Source organism: Rhinolophus sinicus, chromosome 1 (assembly GCF_057876585.1).
Source record: "Rhinolophus sinicus isolate RSI-liver-muscle chromosome 1, RSI-T2T, whole genome shotgun sequence".
Taxonomy (NCBI): Eukaryota; Metazoa; Chordata; class Mammalia; order Chiroptera; family Rhinolophidae; genus Rhinolophus; species Rhinolophus sinicus.
In genome coordinates, this window is record NC_142501.1 from 82,337,911 (window position 1) to 82,363,060 (window position 25,150).

The 25,150-nt window shown below is 34.8% G+C and overlaps 1 protein-coding gene across 14 annotated transcripts in view; it reads right to left on the minus strand.

Moving 5' to 3' along the window:
• Positions 1-477: 477 nt before the first annotated feature.
• Positions 478-25,150, minus strand: part of CEP290 (centrosomal protein 290) — an 88,967-nt gene continuing 64,294 nt past the window's right edge. For 13 of the 14 annotated variants that reach the window (XM_074325316.2, XM_074325318.2, XM_074325313.2 and 10 more), the window contains 13 exons: positions 22,342-22,487; positions 21,347-21,502; positions 18,391-18,514; positions 15,282-15,413; positions 13,998-14,084; positions 12,221-12,385; positions 11,578-11,700; positions 10,436-10,608; positions 7,313-7,454; positions 6,059-6,132; positions 5,424-5,518; positions 1,852-1,931; positions 478-874 (listed from right to left, as the gene is read on the minus strand). In XM_074325316.2, coding sequence (XP_074181417.2) covers positions 647-874; positions 1,852-1,931; positions 5,424-5,518; positions 6,059-6,132; positions 7,313-7,454; positions 10,436-10,608; positions 11,578-11,700; positions 12,221-12,385; positions 13,998-14,084; positions 15,282-15,413; positions 18,391-18,514; positions 21,347-21,502; positions 22,342-22,487 — 1,725 coding nt within the window. In that variant the 3' untranslated portion in view covers positions 478-646. Of the gene's footprint in view, positions 875-1,851; positions 1,932-5,423; positions 5,519-6,058; positions 6,133-7,312; positions 7,455-10,435; positions 10,609-11,577; positions 11,701-12,220; positions 12,386-12,494; positions 12,534-13,997; positions 14,085-15,281; positions 15,414-18,390; positions 18,515-21,346; positions 21,503-22,341; positions 22,488-25,150 lie in introns of those variants that run through there. The other variant, XM_074325322.2, reaches the window with a different exon arrangement.

The following is a 25,150-nucleotide window of genomic DNA, read 5'->3' on the forward strand; positions in this document are numbered from 1 at the left end:
TATCTTCTCGGAATCTTACTTAGAATCAGCAAATGAACTTTAAAATGTAAGAAATGATAAGTTCCTCAGCTCGTACAAAGGTTGGAGTCTGTCCACTATAACTGAGGGGTAATTTAAAGACAACAATTAAACTAACAATTTTGGATAGTTTACTTTCAAAATTAAATGTTTAAGCTGAATTTAACCTAATCTTGCAGACATTTAATGAAATATGGCTCGACCTCTTATTTGTAGATATATATATATATATATATTTATAAAATCATAGGTACCTTAGATTTGAAAACCTTAACGTGTATATATAGCTAAGTATATGTAAAACCCAATTTTAAATGTTAAAATTTGTGTGAAAAGTTTATCCTCATGCTGTTTAAAACTTAAAACATTATAAATGTACAGAAATTCACCGTAGATCATTGTCTATTTGATAGTCATAACTTATTCTAAAAATCTTCAAAAATATACTTTTCCAGTATGTTAAAATTTTCATATAATTTTATTTACTAAAAATTCCAATTTAGGTAAAGGCACAAGGTATTGGGAAGGAAATCATGTAGGTCAGAGACTTGCTTGATTTCCAGATGGAATTTTAACTTATAAAGTTAATAAATAGTTAAATAATTTAAAACTATAGTTATAACTGCCCTTAATTGGGGAAATTAACAGGACTTCCCTCTTCATCTTCAGACTGTTCAGAAGCAGCAACAGGACTAGTTAATTCAACTCCAAATTGTTCATAAAGTTTTTTTAACTTTTCTTCTAAAAGAATATTCTTTTTAACTTCTTCTTTGTAATTATACTTCAGATCTTCAATTTCTTCAAAAAATGAAGGATCAAAATTTTCCAGTTCTTTCTTCAGCTTTTTTATTTCCTCCTAATAGAAACATATTGTCCTTAATTATATACGTATATAATGCACTCTTTAGGTATGAACTAAAGAGACGTAATTGCAAACATGAAAGCCAAAGTAACCTGAGTAGTCAAATACACTTGTAAAGGCAGAAGTATTTTCTTAAGATATTGTTAATAAGGTTTCATTGTACAGTATAAGTAACTTGTTAACTGTCAAATTAAATTATTTTTTGTACGTTATGTCCCAGTCTTTGACTAAAATTTTTTAGCTCTTAAATTGGGATTTTATCTTTCTCCAAAGGCAGTACACTCTCAGATAATCTCAGTGAGGCAACCAAACAGACTTGGCTGTTCACAACATGGAGGTTGTTTTGGTCAAGATTCTTTGGCTTAGATCTCACTTATATTTTTTTTACAAATATCTAACTTTTAATGAATAATGGTCAACTTCTTATAAATATATTTATGATCAGGAAAACGCTAGGACTTCTGCCTGGCTAAGAGTTATGCATCTAGTGAAAAGACATTTTGAGCTTCAGCAACCATTTAGAATAGCCAGCAATCATACTTAACTCCCATAGCAAGCTCTTTTGTTGTCTTTACAGATTTCTTAGACAGATAAAGCATAGCAAATACTTTTCTTTAAGGGAAGGGAACTATTCTTGAAAAGAATTTAAAAAATAAAAGATACTGTTTGCAATGTGACCCCAAAATTAAGAAAATAAAATAATGATCTATAGTTGTGACAATTAAAAAATAATTTTTTTTCTTATCTGATTTGTTTTATCTCAATTTTTTTGGTAGCTCTTGTTTAATAAATATTTTTGACAGCTGAATGTAATGAACTTTGTAATAATCAAGGTCAAATATAAAATATCCCAGGAATTTTTAGGATACATACTTAAGAATTCAAAAAGGCGATCATAAAAATAGTTTTCAACAGCTGTTTTCGCAAAACATTTGTAACACTATAATTAGATATATTAAATATTTAATTACCTTCATATGCTGCTTTTCTAGATCTGAGGTTTTGAGCTGTGTCTCCAAATCTTTTACCTTTTCCTTTAGTTGACCAGGAACTGCCAAAAAAATAATAAAATTTAGACTCAGCTTTTTCCCATTCTGAATAAGTTCAAGATAAATGATTTATTTTAGAGAATGAGGAAATTTATGAAATTAGAGCCTGGAAAATATGGCATTTTATAACCAAAACACTTCAGGCTGTGAATACTATACACTACCTCTGCCAGGTATTGTAATTCCATAGAAGGCAAAGAGAATAGATATCTGCTAAGTGTTAGAAGTGTAGAGTGAGGTTAAGTTTTACATGGAAGACTGTTAGGTTCCAGAGAAAAATTCTAGACCCAGCAAAACTTAAGTACTAAAAGTACAACAGAAGAATGAGTAGACTTAGGTAAGGGGCTACAACCATAAGCTGGCCCAGCAGCACTGCCTAGCAATTCCATGTAGATCAGTATGCAGTAATCGTGTAATGACTACTATGTGAAAAGCATGCTAAGCAGGATGGGTTACACAAAGATGTATACAAAGTCCTGAAACTTAAGTGGAATACGTAAGAACACAAACAGCACAAGGGCTTTGTTTGAATTTATGGATTCCCTCCCCCAGAGTTAACATCTCTAATTTTATAATGACAATCAAAAGGCAAATAGTATTTTTACTTTTAATTGCTAGTCTGCTATCAATTAACCACTACATATGTGTCATGTGATCATATTTTGCAGCCATTGAAGGGTAAAAATTTAAAAATAATGCGAATGTTTGAGAAAATAATGGGCAGCAAACACATTTTCATGAATGGTACAGGAAGTATATTCTATTAAGGTGCCCTTGAAATGGTCCTGTAATTATAAGTTGGAGACAGGAAATACGTTCCTCATCCTTATGGGAATAGAGGCAGCAGAACCCATCTTCTTTTGGAAGGCAGAGCAAAATCATACTTATCAAAGCCTTCCTCCTCACACCTTCACAGAACGTGCTAATGGTCTTTTACACAGTTGATTGTTAATCATCTGGATGCTATATTTAATTGATTATTTTTAAATTTATTGGGGTGACAATGGTTAGTAAAATTACTTAGATTTCAGGTGTACAATTCTGTATCACATCATCTATAGATCACACTGTGTGTTCACCACCCAGGGTCAGTTCTTCCATCACCATATATTTGATCCCCTCGTGGGAGTCTATATAGTACATGGATTGGTAATATGTAGCACTTTCCAAAAGTTAGCTTAATGACCATTTATATTTAAATAACGCTTTAGAATTTCCAACAGTTACGATTTGATTTTGAGCCTCAGCAATCTGAAATAAGTTATGTGTCCTATGTCCTGCAGACAAGGACTATGAAGGTTCAGAGATTCCCTCTCAGAAAACAGCCTTGGATAAAACTTGCCTCATGTCAACAGCACTAACAGCTCTTTGGTTCTGGGTCTAGTCCAGCATACTGAGCTGGCTGCTACGAGAGGTGCTATCAAGACAAGACTACTTTCAGCCACCAAGAGGCAATGTGGCATCGTGGTCAATAGCAGGGAACAGAGAGGAGCTTTGGTGTTTCCTAGATTTCGGTTTCATTTTGCCTCTGCTACTTCCTACCTATTGTGACCTTGGGGAGTGATTACTTAACCTCTTTGAATCTGTTTATCACAGGTAAAGTGGAGACAACAGTACCTACCATACAGGGCTACAAGAATTTAAATGCACTGGGCATAGTTTCTGGTACAAGTCATATGTGACAGCTTTAATACAAAGTAGCAAAGGACTAAGGTAGTATATTGAAAAAGCTATAGGAAATAGTCCAAGATTGTTCAGATATAAATTGGCATAATGCTTTGGCACAAAATTTGGCTATTTCCATCAAGCTATCAGCTATCATAAATATACAGTACAAACAATTGTTTCTCATTGTTCGCAGTAGTTACGGTCTATAGAGTCAACTGGAACAATGAATTCGTGTATATTAAACCATAGCTTTTAGGGAATACACACACACACCCACACACAGGGGGTGCCAAAACAATGTATATACTTTTTAAGAAAGGAAAAAACTATTAATATACACTGATAACAAAAGATGAATACAAGTCATGTTTAACCTCTGCAATTACAAAAGGTGCTCAAAGTGGTTACCGTCAGCGTCCAGACACTTCTGATTACGGTGAACTACTGTTTGAGCAACGCTGATCAAAATTTTAGTCTCTCTCAAAATGTGTATACATTTTTTGGGCACCTCCAGTATATACATATATAGATAGAGATAGATAGCTATAGTCTCTACCTATATCTATATACTCACACACATATGCGTACAGACATAAACACACATCTCAGATTATAGTCTGAAATCCTGGAAACAGCTCCTCCTGGTAGATTCTATTTTGTTTCAAAGAAGAAAACAAGGTTTGGAAGTGTCAAGTGACTCTCCTAAGGCTGCCCCATTAACAAATAAATGTCAGAATTGGGATTTAAACCCAGTCCACTCACCCCAGAACCAGAGCTACTTGCCCTGAATGGCACTACCCCTCTACCCCGTCTCATTCTCTGGTCATCTCTGTGTGAAAGCTAAAACAAGTAAGCAACAAACGAACCAGACAAAGAAACAAAAAGTCATAGACGTAGGTAACAGTTTAGCGGTTACCAAAGGGTAAGGGGGGAGCGAGGGGAGCAGAAGAGGGTAAAAGCGATCAAACATACGGTGATGGAAGGAGAACTGACTCTGGGTGGTGAACACACAATGTGATATATAGATGATGTATTACAGAAATGTACACCTGAAACCTATGTAACTTTACTAACAATTGTCATCCCAATAAACTTTAATTAAAAAAACTGCAGAGCGCCACCTTGTTGATCTCCCCTGGGAAAGTGGGGGTCAAATTTTTCACTGGCCTGTATTTTCGTAAAAGCACCACGAGTACTGATTATGGTGTTACAGGTAAATTTTAGTGAGTAGGTGAATTCACAAATACAGAACCTACAAATAATGAGGCTCGACTAGTCATTGTGTGTGAAAGCATGTGCATATACAGTACGTACGTATGTATATATGCGTACATAAGCACATAGGAATAGGGGAATGATTAGTAATCATTTCTGCGTGTGAATGGAAGCAGGTAGAAGGATGAGTTACTTTTTAAAAAAAGAAAATAACGAATATAGGCAATGTTTACTTATGTAGTTTTTAAATTAATTACCAAATGACAACATTTAGAAGAAAATGTTCAGAGGGCTTAAAAGGGCCTATACTTAGAAACTAGAAGCAACAAACCTAGTATTCATCGCTTAGCACTGTATCATGATTAAATCTGTAACACCCACATGGAACTTAAGGAGAAAAACACTGCAGTACTTGCTATTTAACACTACAAACAAAAACCTCGATGGGATTTTTATTATTGCATGGAGGAAGAAACATCTAAAAATTTATATCGGGCATTTAACTCTATAGGAAGATAGTTAACAGAAGTCTGAACAAACAATAAAGGCAGACTAATTAAAAAACTTGGGTTAGCGAACGTGTGCTTTAAGGGTGTTCTCAAGTACATTACCAGGTATAGTGCTCTGAGCTCCACTTTGGTCTTTGTGTACTTTTATCTGATGGATTAGTTCTGCTTTTTCTTTTTCCAGCTGACTATTAGCTAATCTAGAACACAACGATAAAGTAGTATTAAAAAAAAACAGACATTGCTCCAGAAAATATATGGGCATTTCTTATAAACAGTACAGTGCTTTGAACTTGCTCATATTTATAAAAGTACACATTCATTTACTCTCACTGCTGCCATACTACCATTCTCAAAGAAAGATCATGGAATCAACTCTTCATGTTTTTCTTAAAAGCTGGCCTGATGTCATTTTCAAGAGTAGTTTTCCTATTGGAGGAGCCTCATGAGAGAATACTACCCAGAACCCTGGAAGTAAAGACATTTTTTCTCTCTCTTTCATTAATATCTGTCTCTGATGAGTTAAGGTTTAATACAGTCAATGCTAGTAAGGGAGTTTAAACTAAATTACAAATCTTGATACCTATGTGAGGATCTGGTTTACAATTTTTTCAGCATTTATTATATAAAAGAGAAAGATTGGAATTAGGATGAAATAAGGCCAATAAGCCTTTTAGGTAGCAAAGTTGAAAAATCCTATTCTTTAAAGAAAAAGGGTATCATAGGAACAGATAATGTACCTAAGAATTTGAAGCTCCCGTTGAAGGCCTTGCTCTGTCTCAGCACCTTCAGGAATATGTTTGAGAATCTCAATCTTTGGATACAATGAAGTTAGAAAATAAAGTTTGACATGGAAATATGAGGTTTCATCAAGATACACATTTTCAATAAAGCATAATTTTAAAAGCTGGGTTTGCAAAAGCACACATGAGGATACATCGATCATGTTTTCTATTCATTATTCACTCAGCAATTATTTATTAACTACAGCATGCCAGGCAATATCCTCAGCTTAGAGGAAACAGCAGTGAATAAGCAAAATCTCTTCCTGCATGTTCCCACGCCTCCTCACAGCGAGGGAAGGAAAAAAATGAGTATGTGATGTGGTGTGTGCGGGGTGTGGGGTGTGTGGTGTGTGGGGTGGTGATGTGATGTGATACGGTGATGTAATGTGGTATGTGATGTGATGTGATAATAGTGCCAGAGGAAAGGAAGGGCTATCAAGAGAAATAACCCAGGGTAAGAGGACAGAATGATGGAAGGTGGCATAGGGTTAAGGAAGGTCTGAGGAGCCTCCATTTAAATAGAGACATGAAGTGAGAGAGTGAGTTAGGAGAACACTTGGGTGAATATTAGTCTGAAGAAGGGAAACAAGTACAAGTCCCTGAAGTTTGAATGAGTTTGGTTTGTTCAGAAGACTGAAAGGTCACTGTGGCTAGAACACTGAATGAGGAAGGGAAAGATGAAGCTAGAGAGGAAACCACATGCCACACCATTTACGGTTTTATTCCCGGGTAATGGGGAACCACTGGAATAATCTAAGGATGGGGCTGCTATGATTTGCTTTATGCTTTGAAAGGATTACTTGGCAGTTACGTAAGAATAGGTCAGAGATAGGGAGAAGGTGAAACAAGGCACGAGTGCAAGCAAGGAGACCAGTTAGGAAACGATTGCAATGGTGTAGGTATGAGAGAACAGCTTGGACTAACGTGGCAGTGCTGGAGGTGCTGAGATGTCAGATTTGAGATAGATTTTGAAAATTGAGCTGACATGATCTAGTGAAAAAGATGTGGGGTGTGAGAGAAAAAAACAAGTTGATGATCCAGGATTTTTGGCTTAAACAAACGGGTGGAATGGTGTCATTCACTTAGATGGGCCTCCCGGGGAAAAATTCGTCAAGAGTTCATTTTTCTCTACAGAAGACAATGCCAAGGAATGGCCTGAGATATAATTCATTTTTTCTATCATGTAAAGAAAAAAAACACATTACTTGCCTGGTGCTCGAGGTCTTCAGTGTATTTCTTAACTTTTTGTTCCCTCTCTGTTGCTTGTCTTACAAGCTGCTTAAGATCAGTTAGGCTTTGTGTTTTTTTGGCAATATCAGTTTCCAATTCTTTCAATTTGGTTTCATACATTCTAAAAGTATAAAGGAAAATAATTGGTGTAGACATGGAAAATAATTTCATTGATTTAAAAGTCAGTTCAAATTACTGCACTAAAAATAACCAAGATTATCTTATTATACTCTTCTAGTCAAATCTTTTGCTACATATTTATTTAGCATTAGGTGACAGCAAGGACTAAGTATCCCTAACCAACAGAGAGGCCAATTAAAACAAAGGATTTAGGTGTTTCTCAAGGTTATAAACAAGGATAGAGCATGAATTTGACCACTGTAAAATATTAGAATGAATGCCTTTTCAGTTGCAAAACAAAATCGAAAGTAAAATTCATCAGAATATTAAATTTTGTATTAATGACTATTAGGAATATAAAGATCATAAATTAAAGCATTTCATATACACACATAAACACACACAAACACACAAAAAAGAGAAGGTATACAGGTAGAACAAAATCAAAGGACTGCTAGGAGAAGAAAGATATGGAAAAGCAGGACTGAGACAAATGATCTGTGTTAAGAAAGGGATGAAGCTTATAAAAATCTAAGTAGATTTGTAACCATTAAAGAAATGATCAAAAGTTTTAAAAAAATTCAGATTCCAATAGAAAATTTTACAACATTGAGCTCAAATGGTTTTACAAGCACATCATACCACCTTAAAAGAAGACGATGTTTATAATATTCAAACTTTTTCAAAGAAAAGGAATGCTTTGGCAACAAAATCAGGTAAGGATAGTATGAGGAAGAAAATTATTATTATCTCAATATATTCAAAAGTTTTTGATACATCTTAGAAACTCAGATTAGAAGGCAGTATTTTAACCTAACAAAGGCTTATCGACCAAACTAATGAAATATCAGAAGCTCACCTCTTCATTTCATTGAACTTTCTGCTCAAATGCCACCCAATCAGACAGGACTTCTCTGATCACCCAATCTAAAACAGCTCTTGCATCACCACAGCCTTTCTCAGCAGGCAGGATAAGGCTTGATATGGAATAGGTATCACTCGTGTCATTCATTTCTTGAGTTACTAATAGAGCAACTATAAAGGTTTCGGCATGAGGAAGACCTAATGTGTCATGGGTCCCATAAGAGATCTCTAAACCACTTACCCTGAGCTAGATGTATAATCCCCGCTGCAGACCTTAGCACGTTTTTTTTGGTGGATATAGGAAGGCTAGAGGCCAAGGTCAGAATGATCCTTCTCTCTTTCAAGTGGACTCGATTAGGACTTAATGTCTTTTTCAAGAGGGTTTACTGAAGGCCTACTCTATGCTGTTACCTGTATAGTTGTCAGATTAAACAGATATAAATAATCTAAAAGGCAAAGTCATCTTCGAATATGGTTAAATATCTCTACCCCTCTCAAAGGTTTATATACTTTATAAACCATTTTCACATTAATCTTTTCTGCAGGCTTACACAGCCTATTTTAGAAAAGGAAGGACGGATTATCATCTCCATAGATACAAAAACTTGAGCTCACAGGAAAGAGATATAATTTACCTAAAGTCACAGTGAAAATTAGGTGTTTCTGGAAGCTACCTGGCTCTCCAAAGGAACCAAGGCAAATGTTTTAGAAAAAACATAGACTCTTAACATAAAGCACAGACTCTGGCATGTAGCAGGTACTTGAGTAATTATCTGCCGAATAAATACATCTCAAAGCAACTCAAAATTCTTTGAGTCCATACATGATAATGGAAGAAAATAAAGGACAAAGAAATCAACTGATAGGGTCGCTGGTTGAGAGCCTCTGCCAGAGTCCAAGCAGACAAACAAGACACCTTCTCCCCTTTACACTTTTCCCCGTGTTATTTCCTTTAACCCCCACCCTAGCCCTCTGACAGAGTTAAGAGAGGCCTAGAGTGGCTTCTGCCTCCTCTCAGTATGATAGGAGGACAGGAACCCAGGATCCTTTGCCTGGACTGCCTGGCCACCTGCGTTGCCCTCTCCTCTACCTGCATAATCTTCCTGTCCTTCTTACACTTGGATGACAAGGGCCAAGTAAGTGCAGGGCGGCAGGCCCACTGTGGGACTTGCTGAGGTTCCCATTCTAGTCGTGGTAACGGCGACTGCCATCCTACCCATCATCAAGTCCACTCTAAACAGCAGGGAGACACTAAAAGGGAAACTGGGATGCAGGAACATAACAAACTCTAGAATATGGGAAGATAAAGAGGGGTTGGCTTTCATACAGATTGACTAACGGGAAAGCACAGAGGCAGGATCTCATTGGTCTCTAGCTTTCATATTCCTTGAAGCAGCTGCTTATGGCTGGAAATGAGAATGACACCAAAGCCTTTTACTGACTAATCAGAGTCATGATGAGCCACTGTGGTGATAGTGGCAATGAACATAGTACGGCTTACTCATGAATGCCCATCACCTCTTCCACAGCCACAGAGCTTATTTGACAGGCAGGATTGCACATACTTGTAGAAAAGGTTCACGGAGTAGGAGAGAATCAAGTGCCAGAAGGCAGAGGGCAGCCAGTAAGACACTAAACCTGTTGCTGAATTCACCTGGTTGGGGGATTTGAAGGACAAGTTGCCCAAATATAACACCAAAATTTCAGTACAACCCAGATCCAGTATGCCACAGGTTGTGACAAGACAGCTCAGTTGTGCCTGGCTTATCCTTGAGATAGAAAACGAACACAACCAAGAAGCTGAGTTGCAGCTGGACAGAAGCAGCACCCAGGAAAAGCTGGGCACCATCAGTCCATGCTGGTGGCTGACAGCAGCTTCCTGATGCCCACCCAGCCCCAGCTCTGCTCTGTGCCATGCCCTGCCACCCAATTAAACACATTAAGGAAGAAAAAGAGTCTCTGGCAATGCTAGGACAAAAAAAAAGAATATCATGTTAAAATAACCAACCAACAGTTCATTAGGAAAGAGCTAAGTTAATCAGAACTGTCATATTCTGTTAAAAACAGCGGAATTAGAACTCATTAAACTTTGTGCAAGTTTAAACTATTTCCTCCTACCTGGTAACAACAATTGATTTCCAGCTCTTGCTGTCAGCTCCTTCAAGCTGGGGACCTCTACTTTCTGCCAACTGTAACCTCTTACCAGTCTCTTCTAGCTGCACTGTCATCTTCTCATTTAATATCTCTAAGTTATTCTTGGCTATACGCAATTTCTCTGCAGCTTCAGTTTCCTATTTTTAAAAGATAATTAGTATATTACAACAAAGCACAATAATATTGCCAAAGATGCAATATATTCAAAATTATCACTATAAATTAGAAAACAAAAATAATCTGGAGTCCTAAATGCTGATTAAGATTCCAATAAAAACCCAATGTTTCCTTTACTCTAAAACAGCAATACAATCATAATCACAACAGATTATGTAAATGAGGTTTAAAACATAAATTTACAAGTATTCTAGTGGTTACTTTAAATTTGTAATTTTGTTTGGCTACTTTAATCTGTCGTCTTTGTTTATCACACATTTAAAAGTTTTACTTTGACTCTCTAATACCAGTACGCCTATCTATAAGCATAAATTATGTGTAAGTACCATAGATTATTTCCACTATTAAACATCTACATTCAAAGTACAGTATCACTGTGGCCTCACAGTACATTCAGATAAGTAGTTTAAAAATATTAATTTCAATTTATTCACTGGATCATCCATATAAATAATTCCTATTTGTCTTGGCAAGGAATATATTTTGTCACTTAGAAAGGAATCTTACTGTTTGTTTAACAAAACAGTTTCATATACTCCTTATTGTATATCAGGCACTTTCTAAGTCACATGTGCAAATACCAACAGCTCTGTGAAATAGATATACTTACTATTCCCAATTTTATAGATGAGGAAATTGAGGTTAGAGGGAGGTTAGTAGCTTGACTAGTTAGTTACCATGGCTAATAAATTACAGAGCTAAGATGTGAATGCCAGCCATGTAGCTTCCACGTTATATGGCTTCTTAATTTATTTTTTTTAATTTAATTTTCAATGTTCCCCATGGTGAAAGGATGGCAAGCATACAAATATAATTGCTAAATCCCTTAATATCTCCTTTGAATAAACACGCTCATCAACGTTTTCACTCAGTTTTTTCAAGATGTATTAACATAAAAAAATAATTATAATCACTAACGGAAGTCATACTTTTTTAAGTTCTTTATGAAGCCTTTCATTTTCAGCAACAATTTTCTCTGTGCCTTTGGTCTTGGATTCATAGTGCATGCTCAGCTGTCGTCCAAAATGAGCTTTAAGTTTTTCTAATTCAGCCTTGTAATAATAATAATAAAAAATGTACATTATCAAGACAATGAAATAAAAGAAGATCTTGTAAACTTATAAAACTTAATTCAAAGTAGTTGTAGCGATTGTATTTGATAGTTAGAATTAGTCTTGTATCTAATACTGGTCATCTACAGCAAAGATTTCCAACCTTGGCTACACATTAGACAAATAAAAAATCACAATACTTATGGTAGTACGCACCCCAGAGGAATCTAAATACTCTCAGCACTGGGGGTTTAGGCACCTGTATTTTTGAAAACAGATACAGGTAATTATTTTATGTTGCCAGAGTAAGAACCATTGGTCTTGAAATAATAAGATGACCAAATGGAGCTACTCTAACTACTCTTAGCTTCCAATAAGTTCTTTCTGTAGGTGTAAAATACCAACTGCATCCATTAAAGCCATTTTATATAGTTAGATTATATTTAAATTTTTCTTTAAAAATTAATAAAAATTATAATAGTAAAACATTCCATAAAAGTGATCACATTTAAAATATTACCTTCAACTTTTCATTTTCCAGCTCAATATTAGCCATTTTTTCACTGGTCAGTATTCCTGATGCTTTTTTCAACTGTTCATTTTCCCTTTGGACTTTTTCAACTACTTTTTTCATTAAGCCAATGGTTTTTTCTAATTCTGGGATTGTCTTTCCACTTCTACCAGACTACAAAAAAACATATTAACTTTTTATTTAATCAAATATTTGAGAGAGTATAATATAAACACAACACATGCATTATTATACTCACATTATTGACTCCTAACATTTGAAGCCAAAGCTTGTATTACTTTCACTCATCATTAGAATAACCCTATGAGATAGGAATTACAATTTTCACTTTACATACAAGAATAGCAAGACTCAGAATTTAATAATCCTAGAGTCATGCAGCTGATAAGCAATAGCTTAAATACTCTAGCCTCGATGTCTGTTTCAAATGAATAAACTTAACAACATAAACATTCGATTTAGCATTAGCTCATTCCAGGATTGCAGAGGTTTCTTTATGTAGGAAAAAAACACAAAAGAAAAAATGTGCCTTTAAAGAGCTCGTGAGTTATCGAATTTGAAATGCAGCATAATGGAGGTGATTTACTTTAAGAACAACCATTGATTAGAAATTTAGTTTCCTTCCAATATAAATAGAAAAAAAAAATCTGAAATAAAAATCCTGGTGTAAAGTTATCAAAAGAGATGCATCACAAATTAATAAGTTTAACTGCTTATAATTTAACATAGAAACAGTTTTCCAATAGTCAAGTAATCTGCTTACTTTTTTGTCATTTTAGTCAGGATTCACACTGTCCAATGAATAGCCCTAAAAATATAAACTTTTACATAATTTTTATACTGTATACCTTCATAATTACCTTAGAAAAGGTTAAATTAAGAAACAGATTATTATTTATGACATGAATGTTTCTGACTGTCAACAAAATATTTGTCCTTTTCTACTGATACTCAATATTTTTACCAAATCCATCATATATTTAATATCACTGAAAAAGTTTTTGTCCATTATGATTGCTTCCACTTGTGCCACTTAATAATATGAGTTCAACATGGGCTGCAATCTTTGGCCTTGACCTCATGAGCAACATTTATTCATGTAAAAAGTGAATACAAAATAGCATAGGAAGAAATATACAGTAGTACCTCAGTTTTCAAACATCTCCGTTGACGAACATTTCGGTTTACGAACACTGTAAATTTTATGGATCTATGGTCTCATTAGATAGTAAAATTCATGCTAACTTTGCAGTTTTAGGGGTTGATTTTAAAGGTCTGGAACAGATTAATCCATTTTGCATTACTTTCTATGGGGAAACTATGCCTCGGTTTTCAAATGTTTCAGAACTCGAACAGTCTCCGGAATGGATTACGTTCGATAACCAAGGTACCACTATACAAGAATAAAAAATGAAAACAAAATACTAAGAAGTTGTCATGGACATCATAAAAAAAATTACAAAATGTTAGAATTGGACCAAGGAGCACTTAGGAGTTAGCTCAACAAACAGAAGAAAGATTCCTGAAAGTTAAATGTTTTCAAGGTGTGGAGGGATACGTAACAAAAACAGATGATGTGAAATAAAATGCATGTAAGCTATGACAGATGATAAGACAGACAAAAGCTTAATAATGTTTTGCACATAATAAAAACTGAAACTGTAGGCACTAGTAAAGACATATCACTACTGTTATGACATATCCAAACTTTTTCATTTCCAGCTTATCACTTCAAAACAAACATGGCATATCTTCACATACTCACCCCTCTGACATGGCCTAGTTTCTGCTCAACTTCTGCTTTCCCTTTCTTAAGAAATTCACACATTTCCTTCAAATCTCTTACTTGATTCTGTAAGATTAAAGCAAACACGTAACAATTTAGCAAAGCTATAGCCATTGGAAAGGAAAAGATAAATAATTCATCTGAACTAGCAATCTTTCCAACTGGATAGCCAAACGAACAAGTGGGTCTCTACAGCAAGAATTTTTAACTAAGACATGTTGAATTAAAGTATATAAATAAAAGAGTATTTTGTATATGACTTTCAAGATATATTTTCCACATTGTTGCCTTAATATACAATATAAATTTGAGTTGAGGACTCTGATTTTAACTGTCCCATTAGTTACATACATAGATCCTTACCCACAGTTGTCTGTTTTGCAGAGAAACAGACAACTGAACTTCTAACACTAGTTCTAACAGTGTTAAATCAGAATGAGAAGCAGGAAATAGCTTAATTATATGATTATCGGTGGAATTAACAAGATGGATAATATTTTAGGTTATAAAACAGAACTGAAACAATTAGCCAGCCAAGAGAAAACAAAATTCCCATAAACAGTATAAGATTTGGAAAACCAAAGATGAACTTTTTATAAACATCAAAATAAAGTAAAAATTCTAAGAGACAATTATCCTAATATATTTTTAATTTAAAGACTATTTTTTTAGAGACATCCTAACATCTTAAAGTGTAATCAATGTCAATGAAATACATCACCATCCTCTTGCCTCAGGGCATTTGCACCTGCTACTTCTGTTGTCTGGAACTCTTTTCCAGTATTTGTGTGACCCACTTCCTTCCCTGTCCCTTAGCTCTCTGCTAAAATATCATTTTATTAAGGAAGGCTTTCGATTACTATTCTGTTTCAAATAGTAATTCCCATACCCCCACCCAACACACACACACCCTTCACAGCAATCATGCTTTTTTTCCTTAGCATTAAACGTAAGCTGACATACTCTCCATTGATTGGTTTACTTGTTTATCAGCCTTCCCCACTAGAATGTAAGTTCTATGAGTGCACAAATTTATTTCATTGTTATTTCCCATTACCTAGAAGAGTGCTTGACACAAAGAGTGCCCTCAACAAATAATCGTTAAATGAACACATATAGAAAGTGTAACACTACCATAGAATTGTAGGAATATGAGTTTTTGTCTTCTTCATAAACTAATGTGGTAAGCACAACAATTAAGTAAGGAGAAAAAGATTTTCTGGCTTTAGATTTCCTAACTATAACAAAGAACGTTAAATTTACCTTCAATCTTGGCAAATCTTTATTTGCTTGTTCAAGTTGAAATTTTAGTTCAATATTTTCAGATGACAACTTCAAGTTTTCCCTCTGAAGCTCCTGTTCTTTTTGCCAGTGATCTGACTCTATTTCTGAAGTCTTCAGGAAAATGTGAAGTAAGGAAGATTTTTAAGGTTTAATAAATAAAAGCTGCATAAGACATACTGATTAAGACAACACAGTGCTAAAATGGAACATTTTTCCTCAAAGGAATATTAGAAAATTGGAGAGCTCTGGACAAACAACCACAAATAAATAAGTTAGAATACAAAGCTTGCAGGAGAAAAGGTAATACAGTATATTTTAATTAATATAGGAAGTGAATTCAATTATAACTTAACAACATCCACACATATTTGTATAATGCTTCCATATTACTCTTATAATGAATGAAGTAATTTATGATTTTTTTTTCATTCCAAAATAAAGCATGACTTTTATCTGTTATGGACTGTATTATGCCCACCTCCCTCTCCACTCCCAAATTCATAAGTTGAAATCCTAACTTCCAGTACCTCAGAATGATATTAATTTGGAGATAGGGCCTTTTCAGAGATAGTTGAGTTAAAATAAGGTCATTAGGGTTGGTCCTAATCCAATGACGGTATTCTTATACAAAAGGGAAGTTTGGACACAGACATGTACAAAGGGAGATGATGTGAAGACACAGGGAGAAGACGGCCATGTACAAGACACTGAGAAAGGCCCTGGGACAGAAACTTCTCTCACAGACTAAAGAGGTAATCAACCCTGCTGACACCTTGATTTTGGACTTCTGGCTTCTAGAACTGTGAGAATAAACTTCTGTTGTTTCAGCTATCAAACCTGTGGTGCTTTGTCATGGTAGCCTAGCAAACTAACACACAGAAGCCAATGTAAAGAAGTGCCTCAATCCCTTCCTCTTTCAGGAAGCTTTTCCTCATTCCTTGAGCTAAAGTAATTACTCGGTCCTCTGAAATTCAGTAACAGTGTATTTGCATTTGTCTTGGCGTGAATCCATCTTGGGTTATTATTTGTTTACTTTTACTTCTCATTCTAAACTATAGGTTATTTGAAAGAGAAATCTGCTTGATTACTTTTTTTTATAAAGTGGGAAGTCTCAAATTCTCAATTACTTTGTATCCAGTGGAAAAAAAGAAGCATTATAAACCTGGAAAAGAGGATGAAATATGAATTAAGTCACTTTCATCCATTTTCTCTTAATATTTAATTTTAGTCGATGTTTTGAAGACTCAGGTGCCTGGAATATCTTAGGTGGAAAGGATAAAGTAAAAAAAAAAAGGTAAATGCTATTTGATTTCATTTGGGAACAAATGTGTTATTCTGTAAGGTAATGTAAGCCGACCCAAAGTAGTATGTACATATTAATAGCATGTTCATAAACTGGACCTCCATTTAAATCCTGTTTGTTGATCACTAGAGAAGTTACTTATTCTCCAAGCTTCCCATGTAAAATACAAATACTACTCTGCGAAGTATTGTGAAAATTAAATGTAGGCACAGAGTCTAACACAACATAGATAGCAATACATGTAAGCTCCCTTTTCTCATTACATAACACATGGCAAAAAGACCACCAAAGGAATGTCTTATGCATGTTAGAATGTCACATAGCATCATAACAAATTTTTATCGACATTATTCCCTATAGTGAAATTTTAATCGCAGTGAGATTTTACAGCATGATGCATTAGACATTTCTAAGGCAAACAAACACCTCTAAAGTGCCTTATTTTTCTTAATGCTGTTACCTACTTGAATCATTTCAGCGACCTCCAATGGTAAAACGTAGTAACATGATCAAGAAATGTATACCCACTAATTTTGTTGGTGGTGGTCCAATGTTACTGTTTAAGGAGACGTTTACTAATAGTATTTTTTACAAATCCTACACAATTCTTTTCTATTTGCACTACATACGTATGCTACTTGCTAGAAGAAAACTCAGCTAACGCAGAGGTGAAGGGCTGCCACGTGCTCCAACCTGGGACCCGTCATTTCTGCGCTGGACCGGCTCATCCGTCGCAGGGTCCCCTGGGGCAGCTTCCTCCGCACACTGATTCGTGGCCACAGTGACTGCAGCGTGACCGCAGCCGCCCCCGCGGATGCTTCCGGATGTCTGTGTGTGCTCTGACTTCCATCTTCAGCTCTATGCCCCTCTCCTTGCTCCTCCTTGCCGGACTCATTCTCTTCCTTGTTTTTATGTTCCTGCTTATTATTTTCACAACAGTCTTGATTCATTTTCTCAATTCCAGGGTCAGGTTCATTTTCAAAATTGGAGTTAAAATCCGCCAAGGTACCATTAGTTGACCTAAGTGGTCTTGATTTATTGTTTGGTCTTGCCTCAGATATATTTAACTGAGTTGGATCTACGATATCTTCTGCTTTGTGTTTTTCTTCATCACTGTAATGCTGTAAAATATTTCTGGGTACCTGATAATGTAAGTTGTCACTGGCATCTATTCCCTTCCCATTTTTAACTCTGGGCACTGTTATGGGTGTTTTTTGGTTCCTGTGTAAAGTGTTCTTTTTGTGAAAAATATCACGCCTGTATTTATTAACACTGATAGCAAGGCTAGAAAGTGGAGTTGTGTCACATAACAGATTCTGCTTGAAGCAGAAGAAAGAGAAGAAACATGAAAAGAGAAAAAGGAAAAAAAAACATAACAGAAATATACATACTAAGTGATTTAAAATAAAACACAACAAACAATTCTACATTAGTGATTCTTTATAAAGCAAAACTAGAGACATATCATACGTTTGATGAAAATGTTATAACGTATTTTCCTATATTTATCTAATGGTATGTTCTTGCCACCACAAAACTCAACTACATTTACAATCTCTAGAAGTCATTTTTAATGAAGCTTTACGCAAAGCATAAAAATCTTAAGTTTACTGTTATTACCTAAGAAGGATTAAAGAAGTCAATATACCTCACTACCTAGTAAAAATAAAATTGTACTTAATATTAAAGACAGGGATCTACTGGTTTTGGCCAGAAAAGGTAGAGATTTATTTCACTTCTAAACTTTAAAATAGAAAAATGAAAAAAAAAAAGATGTACACTTACTGAAGGCCTAGAATATGCATCCTTCGAAGACTGTTTTTCTAAAGCATGTAGTTTTTCTTGGAGGTATCTATTCTGTAAACGTAAATCTTCTATAACAGAATCTTGAGGAAGAACTTGATGAGTTCTACAACAACAACCACAGACTCTTTACTATTCAAGCTTCAACTTTTCACTCCTTTACTATATTAAAATGCAGGAGAGAAAGAAAATGTATAACGTATTTCTTAACACTGTATTTATTTTAAATTCTACAAAACTTGCAAACTTTACAAAAAATAAATTAGGACATGACTATTTATGTTATAAAATGATCCTCTACAGATGATTCATTGCAGGGCTCCTTTAAACTATGCGTTAAAAGGTACATTTTGATTTACAGAAACATATTACATTTTTAAAGAACATGCATCTATGTATATGAAATTGTATAAGATAGCTGAATTAAAATATCTACTCTTTTTAAAACATTGCATAATTTCATTACATTCATGTGCTTCTCGAGAAGCTTAAGGATTTAAAAGGGCTCTTACTGTTGCCGGATAATAATCTGTTACTTCATGTCTACACGTATCTGCGTGACCCACAAGGCCCTCCACAATGTGGCATAACCTCACTTATTCAACCTAATTGTCCAGGAGTCTACCTTTACTAGGGCAAATCAACTCACTCTTACCCACACACATACAAGAGTCACTCCTGCCTCTATGTCTCTGCTTTCTTGGTTCTGCTTTCTTGGAATTTCCTTCCTTTAATATCTAGATTCAATGCATAAAATTCAGAAATTTACACTTGCACTGAGAGAGAAGACCAGTTCAATCTCTTTTATAAAGCCTTTTCCAATTCAGCCCACACAGATTTACAGTATTAGAAAAAAAAAAAAAAAAAAGATCAATTAGAAGGTTTCAAAACTATAATATTTTGATCCCTCTGAAAACTACAAAGGAAAAGAAAAAGGCTTAGTTTTGCTCTGACTATATACCGAGGGTGCCAAAAAAAGGTATACACATTTTAAGAAAGGAAAAAACTGCATTAACATTGCAATACTCAATATACACCGATAACAAAAGATGAATACAAATCACGTTTGACTTCTGCTATTATAAGAGGAGCTCAAAGTGGTTACCATCAGCATAATTTTAATGCTGTTTTTTTCCTTAAAATGTGTGTATATTTTTTTGGAACCTTCTGTATTTAGACTAAGGGAAAAAAAGGAGGGAAAGAGACACTGGTAGGACCAGATAGTAACTATAAATAGATATCAAAAGAACGAAGAATTCTTCAATCGCTTTTTTTCTCCTACGTCAAGGAAAATTCTGAAGGAGTTAAGAAACAATGACATAGAAGGAAAGGAGTTGGAATGTAAGTTAGGAGCTCATGAATGTTCCTTCAAAGAAGTTCAACTTCCTATGCTCACATTATATTAATAATGACACAACAGTACACATTAATGAAGAAGCACTAATGGTAATTATTGAAGATTAACAGAAAGTATAATAAATTTAAGAACAGTAAGTATCCTCATATCCAAATATTTCAGCTAGGTACCAGACTTTGACAATGATCAGTAACATGATTACAGATCATCTGTAAACACTTACAAGAGGAAAAAACAAATTAGGTGAAAAAAATCTACATTAATCTTGGAAGAAATGAGTGAAACAGAAAATTATAAGTACCGTAGTTTTCATTGTTGTTAGGACATGATTTTATTTTGCTTTGAATTACCATGACTAAATAAGAAGACACAACTTGGAAAGAGACCAAAACAAGAAAATCTCAAAGGCTCTGCTGAAGAAATGACATGGAAGTTTCCGGATCCAGGTACCATGGAGTAAACACATCCAACGTCGTCCCTCTCAAATGCATGGAGCATGCACTTGAGGACTTTGAAAAGTAAACAGTTTACAGATTGGGACAAGATACCAGAATTTAAAGTATCAGAAAACAGGTGATGAATTTACCTTTTCTTTTCTTCTAGTATTTATTGGCCAGGACACTACATTGCTGGAAACATTAAAGTGAGTGTCAGCACTGAAGGAAAGAGCTACCTCTGGGGGAGCCTTAAAATTCTAGCACAGAGAATGTGAAAATCCCTCGTTATTTTTTTTCCTTCTATCCGTTCTTCCCATGCCCCAACCCTCAAGCAATCCCATAGGCAGTGTTGGCAAAGACGGCAACGGGAACCCACAAACAAAATGGTTAGAGGGGAATCACCTCCTCCAACTAGCAGAGCTGTGATGGGTAGGAATGTAGTGCAAAAGTAGTTCCCCCACTTCGCCTCCCCCCCCCCTTTCAGCCCTCTGTTGTGTGCTTGGCTGCAGATGTGTGCACAGATGCTTAAGTGCACAGTAGAACAGGGAAACTAAAGAGCCTGGTTAGGTTCGAAGTACCAGAAGTACTTGGGGCAACAGGAAGTGTCAGGGACGTGGCAGAAAGGGAGGAGCTCACACAAGTACAAAGTTGTTTATGAACTTCTGGGCTCACCCTTGAGCTGTGTGTGTGTACGAATAGGATCCTATTCAGAACACCAAAGGCTCTGAAAACTGAACTCACAGAAGACGGCCCACATATGAGACTGTCATCTGGGAGGTACACGGGCAGGACAGATCCAAACAGTACTGTAAAGGCTTTGAAATGAAACTGATGTGGAACCATAGCCCACAAGAAAGCACGATGGAGCTTGGGCCTGCACCTACCCAGACCGACTGCCTGCTAAAACAAAAATATCTACATTTCTCCACAGATTTTATCTAAGATTCAGAGTCTCACAACATAATATTCAAAAGTTCAAGAATACAATCCAAAATTATATGGTATACAAAGAGACAGGAATATCTTAACTCACATGAAAAGACAATCAACAGAACCCAAGCTTAAAATAACACATATCAGTTTCTATGGGTCAACCCGTTTTTCCTCATTATAATGGATAGCACATTTCCACGTAATAGCTTACCTCATATATGACATGTCATTTTCTAATTCAAGATTTCTCTTTTTTAATTCTTCCAACTCTTTTTCTGATTCCAAAGCTCTCACTCCCATAACATGGTTAACAGTCATGCCAGTTGATTTTAGTTTCCTCTGCAAAGTAAGTTTCTCTTTATCAGCTCTGTGGGATTTAATATGGAATCATGAGAAAATACCATTTACTGTGTGGCTTATTCAATTTATTAAACCGTACCTTACTCATTACAACACCAATATACAAAATTTAGATCATTTTATATTTTCTCTGAGCTAACTTATTTTAAAATTATAGGACACTCCATTTATAAATTGTTAAAAATATATTTAAAACATAGTTTAAAGAAAAACAGAGAATCATAGATAATAAGTGATAATTAAAACTAGAAAATTTCTTATATTATCAAGTATAATGAAACTATATACTGTACAATGTGCACCCACCTTTTTGGCCCAAACTTTCAGAGAAAAAAACTTTAGTTTTTTAATTCAAATTTGTATTTGTTTACATTTAGGTAATTTTTTGTATTATAAAGGAATTTCAGCATTTATTTTTTAACATATTATGGTATAAGAAATTTATGTAACAAACAATTACAAAACACGAGAACAGATACAAAGTACAAGAAATTTTATGTACCGGTAACAAATTTACGATATTTACACATCATAGAAGGCCAAGAACTCTTTGTTGCAAGTTCGTGGTAAGTTCAACAAAACTAATTATTGTATTCCAGGGTATTATTTTGCCTGTGGATATCATTATTGATTTCTAGAGTTACACTTTCAACTCATAAGTATAAATAAAAGAATTAAAAACATGTATATAGATACAGAATTAGTACTAGCCATGTATAATGAGCATCCTTATTTTTCCCTCACAAATTTGGGCAAAAAAGTGTGCATTATACACTGCAAAATACAGTAACCTCCAGGTCAATTAAAGACTTTACACATAATTAATTAGCTTTACATTAAACTCACTTGGCAAAAAGATCCTTCATAGTATTCAACTGCTTTGTTAGAATATAGACGTCCCCCTCTTTTTCTTTTAACTTGTTTCGAATTCCCTCTATTTTGCTTTGCCATTTTTTACCTTCTTCCCATCTAATTAATTCTTCTCGAGCACTCTGTAAACAATAATAAAGGAGGAAGAACATTATCAATTTTTTAAAATTTCATTTTAAGAGTTATCAATTACAGTTTACTAGTACAAGGGTAAAACTAAACTTCCTAGAAAATATTAAACAGGTTCTAACTTCTATAATCTTTAGCACGCCACGTTATTCACAAAAACGCCCTTCAGTTTATGAATTCCATATTCTATAACTTGACAAATGAAATTCTGTAGAACAGTTTGGATTAATGCCAACACCCTAAAGGAGTCTTCACATGAAGATTTTAATACAGACGACCAAGACTACAGTAATCTTCTAACAAAGAATCTATATGTACAAATGACCAACACAATTTTGTCCCCCTATAGCAATCTCCTAACATCATGGCCCCTTCAAATATTCAATGCACATTACTTCTCTTATTCAACAGATATTTATTTAGTGCTAACCAGGTACTAGGTACTACTTTAGGCATAGGAATAGAAGCAATAATAAACCAAACAAAAAAATTCTATCTTCATGGACAGTAGAATCTAGTTTACATTGGGTGGGTGGGTGGATTAGGGAAAGGGGGCAAATATATAGATAAAAAACAAGAAAAATTGTAGTTATGTTAGTTGGTGATAAGTGCTAAAGGGGGTAAGCAGGAAAGGGAATTAGAGTCATTCAGGGATAGGTGTTAAGGCTTGTTATAACAGAGAAAGTGTCCAAGGAAAGTGTCGAACAGTCCATGTACTGAACAACTCCTAAATGTCCTACTGCACGTTCATACGTATAGTTAAAAATTCTGTTCACGGTTGTCTGAGCTAAGAATTTATATCTTCATTCTACTATGCAATTTTTTAATGGTTTTACCATGTACTAAATTTTCTATGAATACAACAGCCTTTCTTTTAAGTCTGTCGACATCATGCTGTAAACTGTACCAACAATTGTTCACCATTTTGGAAATCAAATTACAAATGGCAATGCCATTGTGACAATGTAAGCTGCCAATAGAATACATTTGCTTCAGTCTGAATTCGCATTAACATTACCTAAAGGTCAAGGCTACTTCATTATGTTTTCTAGTGCAATCATTCCAGAGCCTTTACATGTTGAAATATGAAAAACATATGTATTTATTATTTTTATAAATTATTTTCCTTTTATGTTTCTCCTTTATATTTCATTTAGGGCATTTATAATGGTATTTTTGAAGTTATGCATGTAGATATGAGTTTATATTAACCATGACTTTCATTTGGAATAGTGAGGGGACATTATGAAACATTATATTTACTTTAAAAAAGAATGTTGGGGCTTGAAAGGGTTAAAAACCATAATTTAAAGTCAAATACCCAGTTTAAAGTCAAATGCCCAACTAAGATAAGTTCCCCTATCAAGCCTATCTTTTGTTCTGCTGGGTAATTTTTTACCTTTTTTTACTTAGTTCAGCTAACAAGTACCCTTTAAAAAAAATGTAAAAACTTCGGTAAATGTTTGACAATTACTTCTGTTTTTTCTGAAATATATACATGGAATTTTGTGTATCTCCAGAAATATAAATATTAGTTGGGGGCATAAGGTATGTCATAAATAATTCTGCAGCATATAGCGCTTTGTAGGGACTGGGCAATTCTATCCCATCTGACATCACCCCCTGAAGAACTCAGGAAAGAAGAGCTGAAATAATTCAAAAATCAACAACAACAACAGAAAATAACAAAGGCAAATATCACCAAGGATCTGTTTGAGACTGAAGGAGGAAAGGGGAGAAAAGAGGATAGGAAGAGTAATTTTCATGTTTTCTGTACCAATATCCTCTTATGCATAGATTTCAGAATAATGTTATTGCATTTGAAAATTTTCATTCATTCCACAAATACTGAGCATCCACCATTTGCTAGGGACTGTTCTAGGAGCTGAGGATACAACAATAAACAAACAGGCAAAGTTCCTGCCATCAAAGCTTACAGTTCAAAAGATGAACACATAGCTAAGTAAATCTCTAGTATGTCAGACAGTAGTAAGTACTATGGAGAAAAGTAAAGTAGCATAATAAAAATAGGACTGCAAGCCATGGTAGTGGGTTTTGTTATAACGAGAGTATAGACATTGTTTATAGAGAAAACAGTGTTGAAATTTCAATAAGAAAGCATTCTTTGAGTATAAAAACATTCATAAATTGGAAATGCCCAGCACTGTGGAATCTGAAAGAATATTCTCACTAGATTCTTGGATATAGATTTTAATATCAGTGTAACTCTCTGTGTTCTTTTTCTAGTTAGTAATAATATCGTACACTGGTATGGACATGACGGCTTACAAAAAACTTTCATTGTCAAAACAATCTTGAGACACTGGCAATGCAAATAGTATTATCTGTTTTAAGGAGAAATAAGCTGAAGCACAGAGGTTAGGAGTCCAGGCAAAGCCCCAAGGCTATTGAGGTATTCTGATAGGAATCAGGTTAGGAACTGGTATCCAAGAATTAGACATTTGCCCAAGTACGGAGGCAGTGAAGAGACCAATCTAGAAGAGTAGACAGTCTGGGCTGGCAGTTTTCACCAACAAAGCTTCTGACAGCAAGTAGGTTGTGGATCCATGTATATCAATTACATAATTATGTGTGGATCCATATATAAATGCACACATTTTATCCAAAATTACTGACCTTGGTGAATTTTCATAGA